This window comes from Gekko japonicus, unplaced genomic scaffold (genome assembly GCF_001447785.1).
Source record: "Gekko japonicus isolate JY-2015 unplaced genomic scaffold, Gekko_japonicus_V1.1 scaffold87, whole genome shotgun sequence".
Classification (NCBI taxonomy): Eukaryota; Metazoa; Chordata; class Lepidosauria; order Squamata; family Gekkonidae; genus Gekko; species Gekko japonicus.
In genome coordinates this window covers 618,411-644,897 of record NW_015164184.1, presented here as the reverse complement: position 1 = coordinate 644,897, position 26,487 = coordinate 618,411, and the positions used below count along the sequence as shown (strand labels likewise).

At 42.4% G+C, this 26,487-nt stretch overlaps 1 protein-coding gene across 1 annotated transcript in view; it reads left to right on the top strand.

Moving 5' to 3' along the window:
• The window catches only part of ZEB1 (zinc finger E-box binding homeobox 1), a 198,926-nt gene extending 180,396 nt beyond the window's left edge, over window positions 1-18,530 (top strand). The window contains exons 6-11 of the mRNA XM_015408108.1: window positions 661-822; window positions 5,008-5,210; window positions 10,191-10,296; window positions 11,277-13,087; window positions 14,981-15,161; window positions 17,682-18,530. Of these exons, the coding sequence (XP_015263594.1) occupies window positions 661-822; window positions 5,008-5,210; window positions 10,191-10,296; window positions 11,277-13,087; window positions 14,981-15,161; window positions 17,682-18,229 (3,011 nt within the window). The 3' untranslated portion in view covers window positions 18,230-18,530. The remainder of the gene's footprint in view (window positions 1-660; window positions 823-5,007; window positions 5,211-10,190; window positions 10,297-11,276; window positions 13,088-14,980; window positions 15,162-17,681) is intronic.
• Window positions 18,531-26,487: the final 7,957 nt, after the last annotated feature.

Below are 26,487 nucleotides of genomic sequence, written 5' to 3'. Positions count from 1 at the left end.
AAAAGAGCCACTCCAATCACCTGGAAATATTCCCCATAGGGAGTAATGGATGCAAATAATTTTGGAATCCTGGGGAAAAAATCAGTTACTGGTACTGGAGGCCTGAATAATCCAGAATAAAGATAATTATGCCCTCACTGAAATCCTTATCTGAAAAATACCAAATATTCGTCTGGTGCATATCCCTAATTCAAATTGCTCTGGGTGACTGTATCGGCAATAGAATGCTGGCAAACACTGTGAAGGAAATTCATTTGGGTTGGAAAAACTTCACATATGACTGTTATATATATTTTAGTGTTTTACATAATTTATTCTGACTACAGGACTTTGGTGAAGATAAAGTAATGGAAGAAGAAAATAATAATATATAGTCAGTTAAGTAGCCATGTAAAATCGGTGAGAATCTCTGCAAAGAGTTTGAGCACTCTTTGGGCTCCTGGGTTTTTGCCTCATGTTTACAACCTCTTCTGTAGCCTTGAAGACTAGAATCATGTCATTGTTTCCCTTAAAAATTAAAGCCAAATTCATGTCAGGTTTGTGGTTTTCACAAAGATATCAAAGACACATGGAATGCATAGCATCTTCAGTACAGATTTGCAAACCTAATATTTGTTGTTTAAAAATCTTAACATTTTTCAAATTGTCTTTTACTTCTAGTAAAAGAAGATGAATGCGATTCTGATGCAGAAAATGAACAAAATCACGACCCAAATGTTGAAGAATTTCTGCAGCAAGAAGATACAGCAGTTATCTATCCGGAAGCACCTGAGGAAGACCAGAGACAAGGCACACCAGAGGCCAGCGGTCAAGATGAAAACGGTAACGGATGTTTCGGTTTTCCTTCATTTGTAGCACCATTAATTGAAAACAAATGCCAAAAATGTTGCCTACTGCTTTAAAAATTATTAAATTTGAACATGGTGCCATCTTGGCTTTCTAGTGTAAGATCTTTGTTTTCCAAACTTGCATTTATCTTCTTAGAACTTTCCATTTATTTCACACAAATCTGCCTTCTGCTCTCTTTACCTTAAACTTTTGAGTAATGTATAGGAATTCAGATGGAATAAATTAATATTATTTCATCTAAATAATCCCATCCCTTAAGTACCATTTGGAGTTATCATATATATATATATAAATCTTCAAGAGTCATTGACCCTTGACTGAATTGCATCCCATCCTTGCCAGAGCATCTGTGGTTGGCTTGCGTAGCCATATGTTTTAAAGCCAGTTTGCTGTAGTGGTGAAGAGCGGCGGACTCTAATCTGGAGAACTCCTCCATATGCAGCTGTTGTGTGACCTTGAGTCAGACAAAGGTTTCTCAAAGTTGTTCTCTCAAGAGCACTTTTCTCAAAGCTCTCTTGGTCCCACCTACCTCACAGGCTAGGTTCCCTTTTAGCTGCGCCAGGCTGTGCTGGTGCACCAATTTCCCCCGATCAGTGCAGCAATTTTTTTCACAGCGCAGGGGCAGGAGGTTCCTTTCCCAATGGCCATGCAGGCCCAGGCCAAGGTGCATCTTCGCAGAGCGGCGAGCGGGCGAGCAAAAGGCAATGAGGAGAAGCGGGGGAGAGCACGGGGCACCTGCGCATCCATCCCTCCCTCTCCCGCTCTTGCCTGGGCAGGAAGAGACACACAGCCGAACAGAGAGCCCCCTCACACCGCTCTCATCATCCTTCCTTGGTGAAGCACCGCTGCGCAACTCCCATCCCTCCGCTGCCTGGTTCACCTCCTCTCCTCTCCCCACCCTTCTGCATCCCTTTAGTGCAGGGCTGGCCCCTGCGTGGGGCGCTCACCACCGCAGCAGCAGCAAGAAGCCCCTCGGAGGCTCCTGGCACTGGCGTTTGAGGGCAGAGAAGAAGCCAGGATCCTGGTGGCTACCCGCTTTGTTTCCTGGCCGTGCTGGAGCCTGAGCACGTGGCCTGGCTTTAGTTTAAATGGGAGTGCAGATCTGGGTTCATTTCTATATTTAAAGCGACAGGGCACCAGGAAAACAATGCAATAACCCATTCAAAGACCGGCTTGGTCTTCTCACCACTCGACCCTGTGTAATACTGGGCATAGGGTTGCCAGGTCCCCCCTGGCCACCGGAAGGGGATGGGGGAGTAGTGTTGCCAACTTCAGGTTGGGAAACTCCTGGAGATTTGGGGATGGAGCTTGGGATGGACAGGGACCTGAAGGGGACACAATGCCATAGAGTCTCCTCTCCAAACCATTCATTTTCTCCACGGGAACTGATCTCTGTAGTCAAGATGAGGTGTAATTCCAAGAGGTCCCCAGGTCCCATCTGGAGGGTGGCATCCCTAACTGGGGGGGGGGGGGGTTGTCTCCTGACAGTTCTGGTTGTTTCTCACAAGGAAACCCCTTCTGTGTATGCCTGTGGGTGACTTCTCTGTGTATAAGAGAAGCAGGCTGACTGGAAAGTCTAAATGGCCCAGGAACAAGCCCAGTTCAACAGCCTCTCTGATGCTCAAGTCAGGGCCAAGCCATCCAACCTCCAAGTATTACACATCTTCTTTATTCAGACTTGAAGTTTTAGAGCAGCTTACAATCTCCTTTCCTTCCTCTCCCCACAACAGACACCCTGTGGGACTGAGAGGCCTCTGAGAGAACTGCTGTGACAGAGCTGTGACTGGCCCAAGGCCACCCAGCTGGATGCATATGGAGGAGGGGAATTAAACCCAGTTCTCAGATTAGAGCCCACCACTCTTAACCACTGCACCAAACTGGCTTGAAAATTGGTAGGCGCACAGGGGGGGGTGCCAGAAGGTAGCCTCGCCTAGTGCACACAAAAAAACACCTTGCACCGGCCCTGGCTAGAGCACCCAGGCTGGGATCCATGCAGAACCGCAGGCCATGGGCAAGTTTCTCCCTCCTCCAAGTCAAGCTTTAGGGAAAAAGCAGTAATGCACCTTATATTTTTCCTGTGGTTTTTTTCAATCTGCTATAAATGCTCCTGCACAATTTCAGTTCAGAATAGCTCTGTAAATTCCAGGATTCTCAGTTCAAATCTCCTTCCCCAGACCTATATGCTTTCCTTGTATGCTATTCCTTTTGCCACTGGTATTTAGCTGCCAGTGAGCCTTGTTGGTACCTTGCCACAGAATGCATTCTCATGATCTCTCTTTCACGATAATGCAGCAATCTCACTCTGAAGAGGGCATTTTCCCAAGTTGAACAGAGTTGGCTAATGATTTTCAAATAGCATTCTCAGTGTTGGCTCTTAATTAAAATAAAATACTATGGCTGATCAATCTGGAGTTGGCAGGCAGAGGGTGTGTATGCTTTATTATTAGAAGGGGGGGAGATAAGGCTAAGGCATGAGGCTAGGAGGACTTAGCTAACTTGGTGATACTGTTCATGGCTATGATGTAGAAATCATTTCAAAAATATAGTTTGAAAGAGTCATATAGTATGTTCCATATAAATATAAATGTTTAATATAAATATATGGCTTGTAATACAAATGATAATAGTATATATGTTATGTCTGTATGTTTTGTATGTTTGTACACTGAAATAATTTTTTTTAAAAAAATGTCGAACTGCTCATAGTTTTAAAGCTAGCACCACTTTTGGCTCACAGGGTAAAATTTCTGCTCACAAGACTGCACGCCTTAGAGGGAACATTGCTCACAGGGTGTCTGTTGTGGGGAGATAAAGAGACTCCAAGTGAAGGGTGGGGTATAAATCCAATCTCCTCTTCTTCTTCTTTTAGAACTGTGGTCTTCGACCTTTCCAGACCTTTCCCAGACAAGTTCAAGGATATGTTTATGTTTAAATGCGACTTTACATGTGTACATACTTTCTATGCCACAGCTTTTTCTTAAGCTTTATTAGTTCAGAAATAATATGATAACAGTCTAGCTAGTTAGCTAAGCTCTGGTTTACTGTGGGGAAAATCTGTACTGTCAGCTTCACTGGCATATTGATTTTCTCTAATTCATTTTCATTAACTCCAATATTACAGAGTAGGGGAGAGTGAAAAATCTTTCCCTTGCAGTTTATTTTATTGTTTTATTTGTTTAGAAAATGTTTGTGCCACCTCTTAAGGAACCTGCCCAAGGTGGCTTACAAAACAAATGATTAAAGCAAATAATTAACGGTATTAATTAAAATCTATCATGGGGGGGACAGCCCAGCATAAAAACACAGAGCATAAAACAGATCAGAGGCAGCTTAAAATAAATTTCCAGACTAAAACAGTACTTTTAAAAAATCAACCCATTAATTAAAAGCCTGGGTAACAGAAATGTTTTGGCCTGGCGCCTAAAAGAATGCAGTGTAGGCACCAGGTGAGTCTCAAAGGTATGGGCATTTCACAAGCAAGATGCTGTTACTGAAAAAGCCCTGCCTCTGGTTGCCACCCTCCTTATCTCTAAAGGTGGGAGCTACAGAGAGCAGGGCTTGTGAGACAAGTGTTACTGAAAAAGCCTCTGGTTGCCACCCTGTAGTGGGGGCTACAGAGAGCAGGGCTTGTGAGACAAGTCTTAACTGGCAGGCTGGACAATATGGAAGGAGGTAGTCCTTCTAGTATCCTGATCCCAAGGCATTTAGAGTTTTAGAAGTAAGAACCAGCACTTTGAATTGTGTGCAAAAACAAATGGGAAGCCAGTGCACTGGAGTGATATGATCCCTGTATCCTGTCTCAGACAAAGTGCATTACGGTAGTCTAACCTGGATGCAGTCAGAGCATGGATCACTGTGGCCAGATCACACTTTTTGAAGATCAGCCATAGCTGGCATATCAGCTTCAGCTGATAAAAGTCATTACATCTCACAGAGGAGATCTGGGCCACTAACTGTAGGCCACGAACCAGCAGTACCCCTAACTGGATCAAATCTTCCAGTAAAATGAATATCCTAACAAATTCAGAACTCCAAGATCCTTACTCAAGTTCAGCACACACTAGAGAGTCAACTTACATCCTTATTGTATTGATGTATGTGTTTATATCATGTGCTTTAAAAATTAGATAAAGAAGAAAATCTTTTCTCATTCTCCAGGCACACCGGATGCATTTTCCCAGCTGCTTACATGTCCTTATTGTGATAGAGGGTACAAACGCTTTACCTCTCTGAAAGAACACATTAAATATCGCCATGAAAAAAATGAAGATAAATTTAGTTGCTCCTTATGCAGTTACACGTTTGCATATAGAACACAACTTGAACGCCATATGACATCACATAAATCAGGAAGAGATCAAGTAAGTGATAACATGAATCTCGGTTGGACCAAGACTTACTAGTTCTGGTTCTGAGTTTCCGTTTTGAAAATAATTTCATACTCAAATGTGTTAAGTATTGTTGTCTAAGATATGCTTCTGTAATAATTGCTGTTATTGAGGTGTCTTACACTTTGTACCAAGATATTCATTAATTGTTTTGCCAAATTGTTATTGACGCTGGCTGCTTAGGAGATTTTATTAAACTAAAAGGTGGGACATTTTAATTAATAAATAATAAAATAAAATAGTGGTGCAGTCTTTTCAGCAAAGATGCAAAATATTTCAATGTGTTTCTTCTTTATGACATGCTGTCAGATGACCAAGGCTGCTTGCACATGGGAGGGGGGAGTCAGTGGTCTTCAAGTTACTGGCACGATTGTTTGTAAATCTGTACATGTAACAGCAATTCCATATGCAACAGGGTAATCTGTTTTCCCACTCTTGTTTGCCTTGTTTTCCCTTTCATACCAGATGCACATTGGATTGCCCCCCAGGTCAGGCCACCGTAGAATTGCCAACTTCTAGGTGGTAACTGGAGGTCTCCTGGGATTACAGATCATCTCCAGACAACAGGGATTAGTTCACATGGAGAAAATGGCCAATGTGGAAGGTGGACTCTATGCCACTGAAGTCTCTCCCCTCCACAAACCCCACCCTCCTCAGTCTCCACCCCCAAAATCTCCAGGTGTTTCCCAACCCAGAACTGGCAACCCTAGGCCACCATTCTGATTCTCTACCCACTTTTTCTTCTCTATTTTGGGACGCACGCGTTCCACTGCTTGGGAATAGCTCAAAGCTGAAATCCTTTTTTTTTTAAAAGACCTCTGTGTTTGAACAGCACAGCTAAGGAATAAGGCAATATTTGAATCTTTCTGCCTCGCTCTCCATGCGTGCCTCCCATTAATGAATTAATTCCTCCCTCCACTTGAGCAAAATTACTGCTCTGGGAAAGGCATTAGGATGATCTCCTCTTCCCTCTGATTAATGGATGAATGAATGAGTTCCTCACCACGTTGGGCAAGGCAGTGGGGCCAATAAATCCCCTCCCCCACTGAATAATTTCTCTAGGTTACAGCTACATTTCAGCTCTAGGTAAGCAAATTCCCCTCTTCCTCTGTGTCAAAGAATCTCTGTGTTCTAGGCTGGGGCAGACCCCCCCCCCCACAAATTGATTTCTTACTAGGTTGAGCAAGGTAATGGGGCCAATTCCCTCCCCCCCCTCTGGGCAAGCAGATTTCCCCCTCTCTGTCTGTTCAAGAATCTGCATTTCTGGCTGGATACTGGTAAATGTGGGTGTTTTCTTTGGTTATGCTAATAACAGTAAGCCAGGAGTCCCTGACCCACCCAGTCTTCCTACTTCAGTAAGACAAGCATTAGGTATTGCTTACAAACGTCTGTGGTATCCATCCCTCCCCGAAACAGTGAAATATGCCTGAGGATCACTGAAAGACAGCAGCACTATGATGTTCAAAAACAAACAGAAAGGAGTTCAAATGACAATGTGGAGAAGGCAGAAATAAAGGGGGCATTCCTTTTCATTGAAACTGAAGGCGTCCCTTCCCTTCTGGACATATTAAAAATATGGCACCAACAGCAACACGGCAGGAAGGTTGGGGGGGTTCTGCCCTGGTTTTATTAAAAAAATCATTTCTTTCACCAAAACAAAACCTTGCTCACAGTTGGGGTATGAATACAGGACAATGTCATGTGGAAACAGAAAGAAGAAAAAAACCCACACAAGTTTGGTGGCTGAAATAGGGAAAATCCTGTGTGTGAAAGCAGACCAACTTTGCTAACTGAGCAACTAAAAATCAAACAAGCACCAAGAAAATGGAAGCTAAACTTTTCCCATGCCGTGACAGTGAAACAGTTTTATGATCAACTGTACTGTTACAATAACCTTTATTAGCAATTTGTGGTTACACAGAGACATTTTGTATTGGTTGTATGGCTGTGGTTAGCTGGTTTGGCCAGATTCCAATGGCACAAATAAATCCAAGGTCTTAAGTTCACATTCTGTTCCTCATTCCTGGACAGTCTATCCATGCAAAAATCTACTGAATTGTAAACATTGATTATCATCTTTGTAGAGGTAGTAGTTCCTGTCCTGATCCCAAAGAATGGGAGAGAGAAAATTGATTTTGTGGTAACTTTTGTTAGACCTATTTCAATTGGAAAAGAAGTACGTGGATTAAAGAGTCACAGGAAATACATGTCTCCACTACCATAGCTGTGAAATAATTTCAAGTGTGAAGAAGGATTGTGAAGCACACTACCTATAAAATAATGAATCACTGGTGCAGTGATTTCAGGTTGTTTGAGCAGATACCACACCTCAGAGGCACTCTGGCATGCAGCCAGTGTTCAAGCTGTACACAGCGTGGGACAGATCATGTGGATTGGTTGGACATCAACATACACCCTATATTAAAAGTGTGCTGTACTGCATTTCAATATTTCTGTTCTAAAAGGGTATTCATTTAGGGCTACAGTGGAAAACATACAAGAATGACAGTGCTTTGGAACCACAGATCTCAAAGTTGGTGTCAGGTTTTTGTTTGTTTGTTTGTTTTTTAATTCTTTATATAGCCCTTATATATAGTCAACTTTTAAATTTTGAACTTGCCAGTTTTCACCACATGAAGTATAAATCTATTTATTTTTCACATCTTACATCCTGGGAACCGTGGCTAGAAAATAAAAAGCTGTCAAGTCTATTTGGTGGGTGCAGTCCAGAGGAAGTCAGTGGGATAATCATATAAGAGGATTATGTCATTGTTGTTTGGATTGCACCCAAAAAGTGCACGCCTCTGTTGAATCCAGGTATCCTCGATCCAAATCCAACATACTATCTGTAGACAACATGGGTAGTAGATTTATATTATATCTTGTTACTAAAATAGCAAGAGTATATGGGATATAGGAAATAATTCCAGAGGAGCAGCCTCATTGGTCTGTTGTAGGAAAAACAACCAAAAATTATTTATTTATTCCATTTATAGTACACCTTTCTTAGTCAGACGCAAGATGGATTACATAATTTGAATATGGAATGCCCTGTTGTTGGACCTCCAGAGGAACTTGTTGGCCATTTTGTGAGACAGGAATCTGGACTAGATGGACCATTGGTCTTATCCAGCAAGGCTCTTATGTCCTTAGGGTTTATTGTAGGTTTTAACCTGCTCTTCCTGCATTGTGTTCTACTTCTGTAGCTACATTTTTCTGCATTGTTTCTGCATTGTTATGTCTGATACCATTTTCTTTATGCATTGCTAAATTTTGTAATCTTAGTCCTATTGCATTGTTTATGGGTTGTCTTACACGGTCTGATTACATTGTGATCCGCCTTGCACCTCAGTGAGAACAGTGGACTATAAATAAATAAGTTCTAAACTCCACAGCAAATTGAAGCTTGCTTCAGTTCCCAAAGCCAGAAGCTTTTAGTCGTGCTTTGCACATGAAAGGAGGAGAGAGGAACAAGGGGAGTGCATGAGAACAAGCTCTGCTTGTCCCATCGCAGACTGATCTCTGTTTTCATGGATCTGATTTTGTCATTCATAATTTCCAGATCATCTTCATAGGCAACTGCACATAGTACATGTCAAAGTAGTCTAGTGGTTGCTGATATTGCACTGAGCTTTGGAGGCACCTGGATAGACTCTGACGCCCAGAGTAAGATTTGAGTTGGGCAGGGCTTGCTTGTGTAGTATTCCATCACAATGTCAGGGGAGCAGACTTCTACATATGGGTCTCCTGTTGTAGGGGCACATGTTTCTGTGCATGAAAAGAAAGACATGCATCCAGCAATTTTTGTCAGGTGGGCAGAACTCAGATCACCCACAGGCCAGCCATGTATGGAACTGGGGCACGCAGCTGCTGCTTGCACGTGCTGGAGCACCAGGCAGCTTTGAACTAAATTTATTGACTCATATCAAAATATTCAGCAAGCACGAAGGTAAAAAGCATTGCAGCTCTTTCTCAGCAAGTTTCTCAAGATGAGCAAAAACTTCGGGAATCTAAACTCTTATGTAACCTTGAACTTTGCTAAATCCAATTAGGTCTGTGTTTAATAAAGTGTTGGAGAAAAAAAATTAATTCCTCAGGATGGAGAAAGTGTGACTTTATTTTGCTTAAAAAATATCTTCTAAATATCTTGAGTTGGTTCCAAAGGTACTGTTCCACTAATGGAACATGTCTCTTGCACTAGAGAAAGACTCCACTGTTCGTGAAAGAGAATCTTTTGATCCAGACCCTTGTACTTTTAACTTAATCTTTCCTGGAAATAAGTGTACATCCTGGGAGCTAGATCCTATTGCAGACATTTAAAAATGAGGTGCCATTTTTTTAATATGAGTTGTGGCTTCAGTGTAACTTATTAATGCTGATTATTAGTTATTTGCAAGCTCTACTAACTTCTTAAAATATGATTATGTGTTTATTTGGAGAATGATTTGTGACTGAGTGTGTTTGTTACTGGACCATCTTCCCTAGAGCAGTCCTGCGATGTCGTTACATAAAGGAATTCAAGGCCAACAGTAAGAGCTGGAAGCATGTAAACAAAAAAAATCAAGTCAAATGATTAAAATTTAAAATAGGCTTTAATGTTTCTTTGTCTCATATCCCCGATTCTTTGGCTGTCTTTTACAAAGAGAATAAGGGAACACTTCTCATTACTTTCTTAGGCATCTAAAAACGGCAATACTACCTCTACCCAAAATTTCGATAGAGGGCAAAAGTGATTTTTGTTACTCCTAACTTGTCTGTTCATCTGTTTTTCTTACTAGTTTGTTTTTCACAAACAATTTCTTCAATCATCTCATGATTATTTTAACTCTATAAAACTTTGAATTTCTCAGTTTCTGTTGCAAATAAGAGATTTATATATTTATTCCACGCATGCTCGTGTTTCATTATACTTGTTTTCTCTTTTCTGATGAGTCTGCGTGTTCTCTCTTACAGAGACATGTGACTCAATCAAGTGGTAACCGAAAATTTAAGTGCACTGAATGTGGAAAAGCTTTCAAATATAAGCATCATTTAAAGGAACACCTACGAATCCACAGTGGTAAATATCCCACGTCTTACTTGCCAGAGCAGAACATTGTTTACTCTTTCTCTACTATTTGTAGTGTGAAAACTGCATCTGCTAATAGTCCTGTAGTATAAATTATGTCTTATATTTTATTGTCAGTGATCAGAAGCAGCAAAGGAATGCCATATAGGTAGTTTTAATGTGTAAGCTAAGAAGCTGCCTGGTTATCATACTGTCTAGAGGGGGGGAGGGAGAGCAATATCATACAGATATCGTTGTTTTTACCTGGATTTTTTTAAACCCTGTTTCTTTCCCCCTAAATTTTCTAAGGAGGGACTCTAAACACAAACAGTGTATTGATTCAGCTGAACCAACAACCCCCACAATCCTAGTACACAAATAGCTGTTTTGGACACTCATGCTTTATGATGTTTCGAATTTACGAACACACGGAATCCTGATTTTGTAGTGAGCCTTAGACTCAACTCAGTAAATGTACTGAAATATGCTTAAAGAGAGTGTGCAGTGAACTGCTCATGTCCCTGTGGAGTTTAGGTCACTTAACTTTCACTGGACTGTATTCACTGTAATGCTTCCTTCCAATGCCTTTACTGCAACATTGCATGCAAGGGTGGTATAATGGCAGGGCCAGCATCAGCATACACTGAGGTGGGGCAGCTGTCAGGGCTCAAAGCCTCTGGAAGGGCCCACCATTGGTGACATCCCCTTCACACTCTCTTGCTAGCTCTCCACTACCCATGCTCCCTGCCACAAGCACTGGCCAGTGGCACTGGAAAATCTGCAGGCAGCTGTGACCATGGGCAGTGGGATGGTTTGTGAGCAGACAGTGGGAGAACACACAAGCATGTGGGAAGCATGCATGACGGAGGGAGGCCCCAAACCTGGAACCGGACCCGAAAGGTTTCACACTTGAAAAGCTTTAAGAGAGTGGCTGTAAACAATATTTGATTTCGTTTACTGTATTGTAATGTTATGTCTTTTTTCTCCCATAGGAGAGAAGCCATATGAGTGCCCAAACTGCAAGAAACGTTTTTCCCATTCTGGTTCCTACAGCTCCCACATAAGCAGCAAGAAATGCATCGGTTTGGTGCCTGTGAATGGCCGAGCACGATCAGGGATCAAGACATCTCAGTGCTCTTCCCCATCCCTTTCTGCGTCTCCGGGTAGCCCAGCAAGACCACAAGTACGGCAGAAGATAGAAAACAAGCCCTTACAAGAACAACTTCCTGTAAACCAAATTAAAACTGAACCTGTGGATTATGAGTTTAAGCCCATAGTGGTTGCTTCAGGAATCAACTGTTCAGCCCCTTTGCAAAATGGGGTTTTTAGTACTGGTAGCCAATTACAGGCAGCCAGTTCTCCTCAGGGTGTGGTGCAAGCTGTTGTTTTGCCAACCGTCGGTCTGGTGTCTCCAATAAGTATCAATTTAAGTGACATTCAAAATGTACTCAAAGTTGCGGTGGATGGCAATGTTATAAGGCAAGTATTGGAGAACAGTCACACCAGTCTTACATCCAAAGAACAAGAAACAATCAATACTGCATCCATTCAGCAAGCTGGACATTCCCTCATTTCAGCTATCAGTCTTCCTTTGGTTGATCAAGATGGGACAACCAAAATTATCATCAACTACAGTCTGGAGCAACCTAGCCAACTTCAGGTTGTTCCACAGAACCTGAAAAAAGAAAACTATGCCCCAGCCAACAGCTGCAAATCTGAAAAGTTACCTGAAGATCTCAGAGTGAAGTCCGAGAAAGAAAAAAGCTTTGAAGGAGAGACCAATGATAGCACTTGCCTTCTTCGTGATGACTGTCCAGGAGATCTTAATGCACTTCAAGAATCAAAGCACTATGATGTGAAAAATGTCTCTCAGCCACCTCAGCTCAGTGGCACAGAAGCTGAAAAGTCTGAATCCTCTGGTTCATCAGAAGCAGGGGAGGCTAACCTATCTCCCGGTCAACCTCCTTTAAAGAATCTCTTATCCCTCTTAAAAGCCTATTATGCATTAAATGCACAACCAAGCTCAGGAGAGCTCTCCAAAATTGCTGATTCAGTAAATTTGCCATTGGACGTAGTAAAAAAGTGGTTTGAAAAAATGCAAGCTGGCCAAATTTCTGTCCCATCGTCAGGACCATCTTCCCCTGAGCCAGACAAATTAAAAAATTCTGTTGATAATGAAGCCCCTACGGGACTTACAATTGCAAATGAGCATCAGGACATCCCATCGGATTCTCAAAGCCCTCCCAACACAGATAAACCACAGACTGTACCAGCAGGATCTACTAGAAACGATTCACGGAGTAACACGCCATCCCCATCACCTCTTAACCTCTCTTCATCTAGAAATTCACAGGGTTATGCGAACCCTAACGAGGGTGTCCAGGAAGAGCCACAAATAGAACCTCTTGACCTTTCACTACCAAAGCAACATGGAGAGTCCTTGGAACGATCGACTATAACTAGTGTTTACCAGAACAGTGCTTATTCTGTCCAAGAAGAACCTTTGAACTTAACTTGTGCAAAAAAAGAATCGCAAAAGGACAGCAGTATTACAGACTCTGAACCAGTTGTAAATGTAATCCCACAAAGTGCCAATCCCATTAATATTGCTATACCTACAGTTACTGCCCAGTTACCTACAATTGTTGCCATTGCCGACCAGAACAGTGTTCCATGCTTAAGAGCTCTTGCTGCCAATAAGCAAACCATTCTTATACCACAAGTAGCTTATACTTATTCCACCACAGTCAACTCTACCATTCAAGAAACACCAAAACAGCAGGTGCAGCCTAATGGAAGTCAGGTATCTAAGGTTATATGTATTTATATGTAAAAATGTAAGATGATGAGGCAAGATGTCAAATTTAAGATTTCACCAAAGTGGGGAAGATACGGTGTTGCTAATATTAGATTCTTTTGAATGGCAGTGCACGGGGGATTAAAATTATTGCAACCTACTTCACACTGGGTATAAGAAAGGGGTGGGCATTTCACTCAATCTGCTACCAGCCATTTTAAACATATACTGTGTGACCTAGTCTCGTGACTCTACATAGTGTACCTCAAGAAGCTGAGATTGTAATTTCACTTGCCTAGATTGTGTGGGATTCTCTTGCGTTACCTGGTTTTTCCAAGCTTTCATAACCGTGGGTTTTTCCCCTCTTTTTTGTTACCTTTTGGGGCCCTACCTCAAAAGGTCTAGAGGAAATGATAGGCATGTATGAGATTTCTTTAAAGCCTCCATGTTTATGGTATGATTATGGCTGCCTGTGTGAAATAGTCTTCCCTTTCAAAACACACCCCACCTGAACAAATTGCCGAAGAGAAGACTTTTCTATCAAATGTTCACATTGACTAAAAGTTGGCTCAGTGCCATTTCACTCCCCTGACTACTGCCGTTTCCTTCTGGGTGCCATTTTCTTCCTCCTACTCTGTCCTCTGCCGTCTTTCTTCTCATCTGGCTGCAGAACCATTTAACCCATTAGGCCGATCTGTGAGATTTTGTGCTTGGGCTTCAGTGATGTCACCCTGCTGTGCCTGACACGAAGACCTCTTCTACAAAGAGAAAATGGGGGTAAAGCATGAGGGAAAGAACATCATCAGACGAACACAGGCATGATGTCATGAGATCTGGCCTGGTAACTAAGTAATGCCTGTCTCAGACTCCTTGGTAGAGCACCCTTCCAGCAGGGGCTTCACCAGCACAGCTGCCAGCAAAGGCTCCTCTCTTGGGCACAGCCAAAAACCTCACTAGGAGAACAGCTGCCAGCATGGAGTGCCCAGGCAACTGAAGTAGGAATATCAAGGGGAGAATGGTCAGTCCCCACTGCAGTATGTCTACCTAGGAGACTACGTGGCAGGAAAAAAGAGTGGCCTTGCCACGTTTGGGGTGTGCCACACTGTAGCCTGTGGCTAGATCTAGGGCCCCTTCGCATAGATCCTCTGCCTACTATGTCTGGGGGCCAGATTTTGCCACAGATATTTCACTATCTATTGAAGGTTGAATACTTTATGAGAAAATAACTTCTATTTCCTCCCACCCATTCAAATGTATCCTCATATTCTCTATGTCACCTTATTGTATTGCTAATCTGAATCTAAATGTAAGATGGTTTTACTACAAAAGATTATCAATGGCCGATCATATTATTATTATTAAACTGTACTGGCCTTTAGTATAAATACATTAGAAATATATGTAGAGGTATGAAAGGGAAGATAAGCCATTTTTAGACATACTCAAAAATTATAGTACTACAGAGCCTTGGAAAATGAGTTGTTGTTTTCTGATATTTTCTTTTGCCAAAGTAGGGAAGTAATGAACCACATACTGCTAAAAGCCTTTAAAACAATCTTAATGAATACATGGCCCAAACTGTCTCGGTATTCAGTCTATAATTTGTTTCCCTATGAAGTGTTTAATCTGGTTCTTACTTTAGAATACCTTTTCCTTTCCGTTCTTCAGACATGTTTTTAGGACCCAAGTGTCTGCCACAGTTATGAGATACAGGTATTTCTGACTTTCCAGTTATTAGCAAAGTTAGGATGGCAGGTTCATAATGAAAGAGATATCAGTACACAAATAGTGGGTGCATTAGCCAAGTGCAGTTACTAATAGGTGGCCTGTTACAAGTGTCCCCCTATTGTGTGCATAGCATTTTAACAGGTCTAAGAATTTTGTTCCTTAATCTCTTAGGATGAAAGACAAGACACTAGCTCAGAAGGGGTATCCAATGTGGAAGATCAGAATGATTCTGATTCCACACCACCGAAGAAGAAGATGAGAAAGACAGAAAATGGAATGTATGCTTGTGATTTGTGTGATAAAATATTCCAGAAGAGTAGCTCACTCTTAAGACATAAATACGAACACACAGGTATGTGAGCAACAAGGTAAATGACTGAAGTGTAGTGCTTTGGCCCAGATCTATTTGTACTCACAGGCAAATATACATTTGTTACAACTGTTGGCTATAGATGAGGATGTGCATCCCGCATTCACATCAAAAGGAGTATATGTGCAAGGTTATACAGATGTGAATGCCAGTCAAGCAGCACATGAGCATGACTTACACACCTGGAAGATGTGGACATTTATCAGCAGTCTAACAGATTATATCCAGTTCATTGATTTTAATTATGACAAATGTCATGGGCCACACTAGAAGAGAGCAGCAGCCATACTTATTGTTCACGTATCCTCCTCAGTCAGACGTGAAGCAAGGGGTGTGGGGTGGGCAAGGACCCAGGCGGGAAATAAAAATACCATAACCAACGGAGTACAGTAAGGCAGAGAAGAAAGTTCAGCTCCCATCACCTTCCTTTATAAAAATTAGATCCTACCCCATCCTTGCTTTGTCCTTCAACAGGACAGGTACATGAAAAGCAAATGTGGCTGCCACCATCATGACTAATCTGGCCACAGCATTTATGAATGATTTACCAGCATCAATTACACAGGCCAGAATTCATTTCAACAAGTGATCTTTCATTTGGGATTCATACAATAGCGGGTCCATCTGAGTCATCTCAGTTTGGTGTAGTGGTTAAGTGCGCGGACTCTAATCTGCGAGGACCGGGTTTGATTCCCCACTCCTCCACTTGCACCTGGCTGGATAACCTTGGGCAAGCCGTAGTTCTGACAAGAGCTGTTCTCTCAAGGACAGCTCTGGAAAGAGCTCTCTCAGCCCCACCTACCTCACAAGGTGTCTGTTGTGGGGAGGGGAAGGTAAAGGAGTTTGTAAGCCGCTCTGAGACACCTTTGGGTAGTGACGGGCGGGGGATAAATCCAATCTCTTCTTCTTCTTCTTAACCCAACAGTTTCTAGGTTTTTCACTGAAGGAAATTAGCAATAACTTACTGCCATTTTTGGTTCTTGTTATGAATTAGTCTTGGGCAACAGTTTCGTGTTTTCAGAATTAGTTTTACTGTCTAGTTAATGCCTTTAATTTTCCTTTTTCTCTGAAACATTGTTCTTCCTAGTCCTTGCCTGGACCTGGATAGCCTAGGCTAGCCTGATCTCGTCGGATCTTGGAAGCTAAGCAGGGTTGACCCTAGTTAGTATTTGGATGGGAGACCACCAAGGAGTACCAAGATCACTACACAGAGACAGGCAACGGCAAACCACCTCTGTTAGCCTCTTGCCTTGAAAACCCTACAGAGTCACCATACGTCAGCAGTGACTGGATAGCAAAAAACCCCCAAAACTTTGAGTCTGTGGCGGACACTGTACCTGCGTAGTAGGAAGCAGCATCTCACCTGTTAATCCAGGCTCCAGTTTTGAGCCCAACGTCTGCCATGAGTTGTGTGTGTGTGTGTGTGTGTGTATCAAGTCACAGCTGACTTGGGACAACCCCATTGAGTGTTCAAGGCAGAAGATGTCCAGAGGTGGTTTGCCATGTCCTACTTCTGCGTAGCAATCCTGGACTTCCTTGGGGGTCTCCCATCCAAATACTAGCCAGGGCTGATCCTGCTTAGCTTCCAGGATCTAACAAGATCAGGCTAGCCTGGGCCATCCAGGTCAGTGCCTCTGAGCCCTACATACATAACGCCTAGGCCCTTCCACACAATCCAGAACACCGGGGGGGGGGGGACCCCCAAAACAGTGTCCAGAGGGCTTGCTGCAGATGTTCATTTGACTGCAGGGACATCTGGGATGCCCTCAGTAGGTGCAAGCATGCTCCCCCTCTACCACGTACGTGTCATCATATGAGTCAGTGTTTGTATGGGCCTCCCAGCTGGAAACTTGCAGAAAGCCTAAACCCCCAGGAAGCCACTGCAGCTCCAACCCCTGCCAAATGCAGCTCGCATTCTGCAAATCTGGGAGGCAGAGCTACCCTTACCCCTCACTCTGTTGTGAGAAGCAGCAACAGAAAGGTTAACCTCTTTCAAAGCACTCATTCCTATAATGTTTACCTGTTCAGTCAAAATGCATTTCCAGCTGTCTTCATTTCTTTGGTGTAGTAATTTGCCCTTGTGATTTAAAAAAAACAAGGCAGCGACACAAGAAATGACAGGGTTGTGCGGCAGGGTTTCCTTTGTGAACCCCCAGGATCTCTGTATGTGAATTCAGGGAACGGATTCAAGACCACCTAGTGCAAATGTGAACTTGGATCTGACGTAGCATTTCCACGGAAGGAGTGATATTCACCCACAGTGCACACCTCTCACCTCCTCCTGCCACAGTCCAGAATGCCTCTTGAAATTCTGTTCCTGAGGATGGGAGAAGCATTTTAGAGGGGCACGTTGGAGCTGCTGCAAGAGTTTGGGGAGGCACGAAAGTTGTGTGCCGCAGGTCAAAATCATTCTGCCCAGGGGACTGCTCTGATAAAGCCAAGCTGTGGACATTCAGGTTTTGAAGTTGTGCTAACATTTTGAAGTTGTGTGTTCTTTTTCAGGTAAAAGACCTCACGAGTGTGGTATCTGCAAAAAGGCATTTAAACACAAACATCATTTGATCGAACACATGCGACTGCACTCTGGAGAAAAGCCTTATCAATGTGACAAATGTGGCAAGCGTTTTTCACATTCGGGGTCTTACTCCCAGCACATGAATCACCGCTACTCGTATTGCAAAAGGGAAGCAGAAGAGCGTGATGGCACAGAGACGGCACAAGAGCACCTCAGCAACGACCACACAGGGGGTGGGGCCTCTCCCTCGCCGCTCGACTCAGATGAGAGAGAGAGCTTGACGCGGGAAGAGGAGGAAGACAGCGAAAAAGAGGATGAGGAGGAGGAAGACAAAGAGACAGAGGAGCTGCCAGAAGAAAAAGAATGTGGAGAATTACAAGAGGAAGAGGAGGAGGAAGGGGAAGAAGAAGAAGAAGAAGGAAAAACTGAAAGTAGCAGGAAGGTTGAAGAAGCTGTAAGTGAAGAAAGCCACGTGAAACAAGAAGTTATACCGAAAGGGGAGCTGGTGTCGGATGAAGATGCAAATAAAGCTTAACAAACTGATAACAGGGGTTTTGTATAACAAAAAAGAAAGAAATCTCAGCTGGTAATGAAGGTTGTTCTATACTCTACATGCTTTTGATGGAAGCACAGTAGCCTGTGCACTGTGATTCCTGTTCACTACTGTGTAACAAAAATGAAAAAAAAAACAAAATATAAAAATATATATATCCAGGTGTGCCTGAACCTCAAACGTAGTAATTTTTCACACAGTTTTCAAAGTTTAGGAACAAGTTTGACCTGAAACAGATTAGAAGAGATACGGTGACTCTGAAAGCAAAGATTTAACATGTTGTAGGAAACATGTTTTATTTGATATTTGTTGGACATCAGTTCGTTTTTATCAGTATTAATTTTTCATTTTTTTTGTTGGTTAATTTGTATGTTGTTGTTTTTTCAACTGTACGATTGGGAGAGATTTATGTTCTTTAAAAAAAAATATCAGTGAAAACAATTCTGCTAATTCCGCTTCAGTATTTTTATTATGTTTTTAAAAATGTGAGAACTTCTGCACTACAGAATTCCCTTAAGCAGAAAGGTATGATGCAGTTCCAAACAGTGCTTGACTACCTTTGTAAATTCAGCTTAGAGAAGGTAGCAGTTTATAACATTTAGATGTTGTCAGTAGAACATGTTCTCATTTAAAGTGTATTGTTAGCCTTAAGGAAGCAGCTGATAGAAGAACTGAAGTTTCTTACTCATGTGGTTGAAAAAAATGTAGTTTGAAAAGATTGTGGTGGAGTTCTGATTGCAGGGACTAACAGTGTTAATACTGGTGAGGACAGCTAAGTTGTCAAAATCAGTGTTTGTAATTGTGTCTGGAATATGTAGTAAAAAAAACAATATGAAGGATATGACATGAAGCTTTGTATCTCCTTTGGCCTTATGCAAGACCTTGTGTGCTGTAAGTGCCATTTCTCAGTATTTTAAAGGCTCTGACCAGCCTTTCTCCAATATGTGGCCTACAATAACTAGCATTTGTTGATTTGTATTAAACTTCTGTAAACTAAATCATGGGGGGGGGACATTCAGCCATCAGATAAGTAAAAAAGCACTGGTACATTTCATAATGTAATTCTTCAGTATTTTTTAATTACTTGGGGGAATTTCTCTACAGTAATTAGGAAGGGAAATTTCTAATCTAATTTTATTGATTTCAGTAATTTTCAGACACATACATGATATGTTATTGGGCTCATAAATGTTTCCAAATGTTAGTTATTCTGGACCCCATTTATTGACAATGTTAGCTGATTTTAACCTATCAGTATTATTTTATTTCTTTTAGTTTATAGCTCTGTGCAACATTTTGTACTGTATGTTTTCAAACCTGGCAGTATTAATACCCTTCTTACTGACATATGTACCTTTTTAGTTTTAGAAAACTTTTATATTTATGTGTCTTATTTTTATATTTCTTTATTTATTACACAGTGTAGTGTATAATACTGTAGTTTGTATTAATACAATAATATATTTTAGTATGAAAATTTGGAAAGTTGATAAGATTTAAAGTAGAGATGCAATTGGTTCTCTTGCATTGAGATTTGATTTAACAGTGTTATGTTAACATTTATACTTGCCTTGGACTGTAGAAGAGAAGAATTAAAATGGGAATGTATCAATTTTACAATTGCAATCAGTTCATTTTACCTTTTCCCAGTTTTTAATATAAAGCTCTTAAATTTTGAAATTCACTGTCTGACTAATAGCATGATGCTCTGCAGTTTTATTAAGAGATTAGTCTAACCATAAAACACTCATTTCCTTAGTAAGCCAAGCTAGAATAATCTTCTAAACAGTGTTGGGAACAATGTTTAACATTTCTGTGCCAATTTGTTCCTGTATTTCATGTATGTGAGTTACAAATCTGAAACTTCATTATTTTTTTTTTAAGTTCCTTGTTACATCCTGGTCATTTTCTAGTTTTCTACCAGACTCCCCATCTCACAATAAAAAAGTCAACAAGCCTGAGTTACTGTCATTATTGAGTTATAATGTAGGGAAACTATTTCTATGGGGAAAGACTGGAACTGTGTACAGGCACTTGTTTCTGCCTAGCAACAGGAGTGGCTCTCCTAGCCCCGATTTCTTCACTGATAGCTTGATAATTGTATAAATGCAGTGGTATGGGGGGGGAGGGGCTATAATTGCAGCCCTGACCTGGAGAGCCCAGGCTTGCCTGATCTCGTCAGATCTCAGAAGCTAAGCAGGGTCGGCCCTGGTTAGTACTTGGATGGGAGACCACCAAGGAAGTCCAGGGTTGCTATGCAAAGGCAGGCAATGGGGAAACCACATGCGTTCGTCTTTTGCCTTGAATACACAGCGGAGTCCCCATACTTTCCACCACCAGCGTCTTCCACTTGTCCCATAGGAGGCTGGATCATAGCTGATTTTGCTCTAGCAACTGTCACTCCACATGCAGCTGCTGGCGTGACCTTGGGTCCGTCACAGTTCTCCCAGAGCTGTTCTGCAAAGAGCAGTTTCTGTCGGAGCTCTCTCAGCCCCACCTACCTCACAGGGTGTTTATTGTGGGTAGGGGAAGGGAAAGGAGATTGTAAGCCGATCTGAGACTCTGAGTGAAGGGTGGGGTATAAATCCAATCTCTGCTTCTTCTTAAGGGAAAGATCTTGATTTTCTCAGGGTTACTCAGTTCCTGCTATGTGAGGTCCTTTAATGAAGGTGTCTCGTTCAGTAAATGCTTTGAACAGTTACACCCCAAATATATATTCATCCACAGCAACAATATTGAACATGCTTCTGGCATCTTGTTTCAGGCTTTCTTGAAATAACTGGAAACACTAGGAAAACTTGCAAAACATTTGACTGGAAGCCATGGCAGGGCATAAAAAGAGCATGTTCTACAAGCTGTGATAGATCTACGGTACTGCTTCCAAGTCTCCTGAGACCATCGCATCTGTGTGAAGCCTCAGACTTGCCCAGTTCAAGCTTCTGGGGGGAACAAGTCTGTTAGAACAAGCATATGTTGCATGCAGACAAATGGGTTGTTTTAGTGGTTTAGTGGGTGTTACAAGGTCAGCAGCTAAAGTAGCAACCACACATCTGCTTCTAGTGGGGTTTTAGATTTACAAGAATGACTAGATAAAAACCTTGCGGAGATACCATATAACGCAGTTCTGTTAGTTTTCTTGTTTCAGCAGTGTGTTACAAATACTCTTGGATTTTGGAAAGGGAATTTATCTTAAATACAGTTTTCTATACAAAAACTGAAGGGATAACATTTTCTAAAAATGGTAATACATTGCACCTGTAAAATGTTCCAGTATTTCCAAGTGGCATAGTTCTGCTATACCTTTCTGACCACTAAAAGCATTTTGACATAAATGTCATATTCATTGTGTTCTATCTCATTTCACACCATTTTACCTGCCATTAAGCATACAAAGCGTGCTGTTCTTATATAAGAGAATTTCTTTTGATGATTACATGTTATACGTGCACCCCTTGCGATATGAATAAGTGGCTGCTTAACTAATATACTTAATTGAAGTAAAAAGTAAACATGTTTTCTTTAGAGATAAGCTGGGAATTAGTATTTAAGCAGAGAATGAGGGTAAACTGGCTTTAAACACTTTAATCATAACATTAATAGCTTAAGACTCCCTTAGTACAAAAGTAAATTGGTACCTTTAAAAAGTCATTATATTTCTCATGTTCGCAGAGTGTTTTTAGAGTCTCTTCCACTGAATTTTTATTTATAAAATTACGGCCCCATAATTGAAGGATATTTTGCCATCTTTGTGTGAAGAAACTGCTTTGGAAATACAAAGTAAATATAAGAATTTGAATAATATTACATTTTAATCCCACTGTTCCCACAAGGAGCTCAAGGTGGTACGATGCATACGTGAACACTTGAAGCTACCTTATACTGAATCAGACCATTTGTCTGTTAAGGTCAGTGCTTTCTACCCTGACTGGGCAGTGGCTCTCCAGGGTCTTAGGGTGCCATCCTAAGCAAAGCTACACCCTTCTAAGCCCATTGCATTTCAATGCACTAAGAAAGGTGCAACTCTGTTCAGGACTGTGCTGTTTGTCAGGTCATTCATATCCCCCACTATATGATCCTTATAGCTGGAATTGGTGGGGATTGAACCTGGAGAGCAAAGCAGATTCTCTACCACCGAGTCAAGGCCTCTTAGGTTTCTTCTCTCCCATTCTACAGGGTTACATTTTCGTGAGCCTTGTCATTTCTTAACTTCTGAAATGTAGCGGCCCCAACGTACTGCCTGTATTTACTTTCTTACTTTCACATGCTCACATTCCCCAGCCTTGCACAATTGTATAGTACAACATGGTAGATGAAGGTCCCTGCCACACGGCAGGAAAAACTCCGGCCAAAGTGCGGCTAATTAGAGCCGCACCAAAATAGAGATGCCGCGGCGGGATCCCACGGATCCCCTGAGCCGCGGCGCCGTTGCTCCCCAGCACGATCAGATCCTGGGGAGGAAGACGGTCGGGAGGGGGAGGCTGCCGAACTGTGCATGTCTGAGCATGCGCAGTTTGGCGAGGAGCCGGGGATGCGCCGGCGAAAGGACGCGCCAGCAATCCCACGGCCGGCCTTGATGCGGCCGTCCCAGAAGAACCACCTCGGTAGGTGGTTCATTTTTGCTCCGTGTTTTGGGCAGAAGGGCCGGATCGGGGACGGGTGCACAACGCTTCCCAGATGTTGCGGTGGGATCGCACCCGTTTCCTCCGCCCCGATCCGTCCCTCTCCCAGCCCAAAACCTCTCGTATGACCAGGGCCGAAGAGTGAAAGACAGTGACTGGCTGCAAGGCATCCAGTTAGATTTATGACTGAGTAGTGATGGCTCAGAGGTTAAGACGCTGGTATGAAGACCGGAAGGTCGGTAGCTCAACAGTTCGAGACCCAAGTGTCCTGTGACAGAGTGAGCTCCCGTCTCTGGTCCCAGCTCCTGCCAACCTAGCAGTTCAAAAGCAAGAAATTGCAAGTAAATAAATAGGGACCACTTCAGTGGGAAGGTAACAGCGTTCCATGCGCCTCGGCGTTTAGTCATGCTGGGCACATGACCACAGATAAGTCTTCAGACAGCGCTGGCTCTTCAGCTTGGAAACGGAGATGAGCACCACCCCCTTGAGTCGGCTTCGACTGGCTTTCGAGCAAGGGAAACCTTTACCTTTTAGTGATTTGGACAAGGTTTCTGTATTCCTAGTCAGCCACCCTAACCACTATGCCACGCCAGCTCTCTAGTGCTGATACCTTTTCAGGTACATATAAGTGAGGTAGAAGCAAACTGAAATCAGTGGAAGTTAAATTTGTAACAATATCTGTGTCCGCCGATTTTTGTGAGATTTAAGCGTGCTCCTATATGGCCACTGGTTTGTCTCCCAGCTATAAAAGATGCGTGTCCATTTCGTATGAAGCAAAATGAAACTCTGTTCAACTACAGATTAGAGTCTGTGCTTCTCAGGTGTATTCCACAACTTTCTTGTTTGCAAGTGAATGTTAAAACCAGTACTTAGCCAGGTACATGAGCTTTAGCACCTGTTCAGTCATGACCTCTACAAGTAATGCCTTTTTGCTAAAACAGTATATATAGTTAATCTGAATAAAACCTCTGGTGCTTATTCTGCATGTTATTTAAGTAAAATCAAATGCACTGAGGTGGCACTCTGGAGATTCAGTTTCCACTGACTCTCAATACCGGAATAATTATGGAGAATTGGGGGCATGGGGCTTTTGGATACATTAATAGGAGAGTTTTATGATCAAATTCAGTTATTTACCGCTGCTTAGTTGTGTTAGCCTGTAGCAGCAACATAAAACAGGAGTCCTGTGGCACTTTGAAGACTATCCAAATTTATTCCAGCATAAACTTTCATGAGTCAGAGATAACTATATCAGATGCTTGAAGGGAACAGACAAATCTGCCTAATGGATGTTCACCCCGTGCTTGTGTTGAAGTGAGCTCTAATTCACAAAAACCTATGCTGGAATAAACGTTGTTCATCTTGCCACTGGAATCCAGAGTTATGTACAGTTCCAGAGTACTTTATTTGGAGTTAGTGTCTTCAGGACTGTAGTCTTTGTTATTTATTTAGAAAATCATAAGCAGTCTCTCCAGAGAGCTGGTCAAAGTGGATCAAAAAGTAAAAGCAAATACAATAAAATCATAAAAATCACATTCATGAAATTAGCAATATTTTAAAAGCCATATAAGTGGCATTAATGGCCTAAAATTACATCTATAAAACAGTCCTCTGGATAGAAGTGAACCATTGAAACAGCATTTAAAAAATGGAACACTTCATTTAAGAGCCTGGGTAAAAGGAACTGTTTCAGCCTGACACCTGAGGGATAGAAAAGTGGCACCAGATAAGCCACAACAAGCTGAAGCAAATAGTCTGAACAAAACATTGATACGTGGATTTTATTTAGTTAGGAAATTTATATACTGCCTCTCCAGAGTCCCACTTGAAGCAGCTTACCAATAATACCATAAAACATCATAAATTATCAATATAAAAAAGCCATGAAAAAGCTTAAAACAGCCATGGAGTGCCTTGAAAGTATCCATAAAACAGTCCAGAAGCAGATCATAAAACTACTAAAAAGACTTTCCTTTAAAAGCTAAAAGGACAGTACGGTAGGTGCCAGGCAAGCCTCAAAAGGGAAGCATTCCAAAGATGAGGCACCACCAATGAAAATGGCCTGTCTCTGGTTGCCGCCCACCTCACCCTTTAAAGTCGGGGGTCACAGAGAGCAGGGCTTCACTGGTGACACAAGTGGTGGGACGGACAGTAGAGAAGTAGGGGGGGTCCTTCAAGTTCCCCAGCCCCAGGCCTTACGAGTAAGAGCTGGGGCTTTGAATTGTGCCCCAAAACAGTGCACAACTTTCTGCATAGAGGTGACGTGAGCTCTGTATCCAGCCCCCAGTGCCTTGGCCACCAGAGTCTGAACCAAGTGAAGTTTCTGGACAGTTTTTCAAAGGCACCTCAGTCCTGTCCATATTGAACATCAGTTTATTTGCCTATGTCCATCCCATTATCTACTCTAGGCACCTGTGTGGGACTTCCACAGGCCCGCCTGACTAAACTGGTAAGGAGAAACAGAGCTGGGTGTCATCCCAATTTGGAGACTTACAACCAGCACTGTACTTCAAGCAATGAGTGATAAAACACTTTAGGATATTGCCTGATACAGAATGAGCCCACTCAGTAATGTCTTGGGGACTGGTACCTCAATTCAACTACTGTAATACCCATTTATTGCATTTTTGTCTCTTTGTTTCCTCCTAAAACATGACACTGAATGCAGGCTGCTACAAATAAAATCTGTGGTGGTGGTGTTGATGCCAGATAGTGGCTTGTAACTAGGCACTGTTGGCTGTAATGTGGGCCAGGGAAACCCCACAAAACAGTTTGTCTTTGATAAAATAGAAAAAATTATTTTAAAAAACCCCAGTGAAAAGAGTTCTAATGAACCCATGATCTGGCTTTCTTGCTTGTCTCCTTGCCATTTAAACAGCAACGTTTATGTTCTGTGTTCTGTCAGTGGTTCTCAAACTGGGTCAGGACCCCAAAGTGGGTTGCAAATCTCTTGCCGATGGGTTGCGAGACCAGGAAGGAAAAGGACAAATAGGGTAAGCGGGGAAAGAGGCCTTCCGAAGGCTCAGTGGCAAAGCTGGTGTTGCCTCTGCACCATCCATGTGTGAAACAGCCATTTGCTCTGCCAGGCTAAAAAGGTAAAGGTTCCCTTGCTCGAAAGCCAGTCGAGTCCGACTCTAGGGGTGCGGTGCTCATCTCCGTTTCAAAGCCGAAGAGCCAGCGCTGTCCAAAGACATTTCCGTGGTCATGTGGCCGGCATGACTAAACACCAAGGCGCATGGAACGCTGTTACCTTCCCACCGAAGTGGTACCTATTTATCTACTTGCAATTTCTTGCTTTCGAACTGCTAGGTTGGCAGGAGCTGGAACTAGAGACGAGAGCTCACTCCGTCATGCGGCACCCGGGTCTCGAACTGCTGAACTACTGACCTTCCACAGCCTGCAGTTCAACGTCTTAACCACTTGAGCCACCGCAGCCCCTTCTGCCAGGCTACACGCTTGTAAATACCAAGCATGAAAAATAAAATGTAAATCTGTTCACTGTTAACTGGTGTGAAATTCCTGCATTTTATGTTGGAGAGTTATTTTGCAAATCATCTGAGAAGTGGGTCCCAAGAAGTACCGTAAATTTCAGGAGCGAACCTCGCTTCAGACTGAGAACCC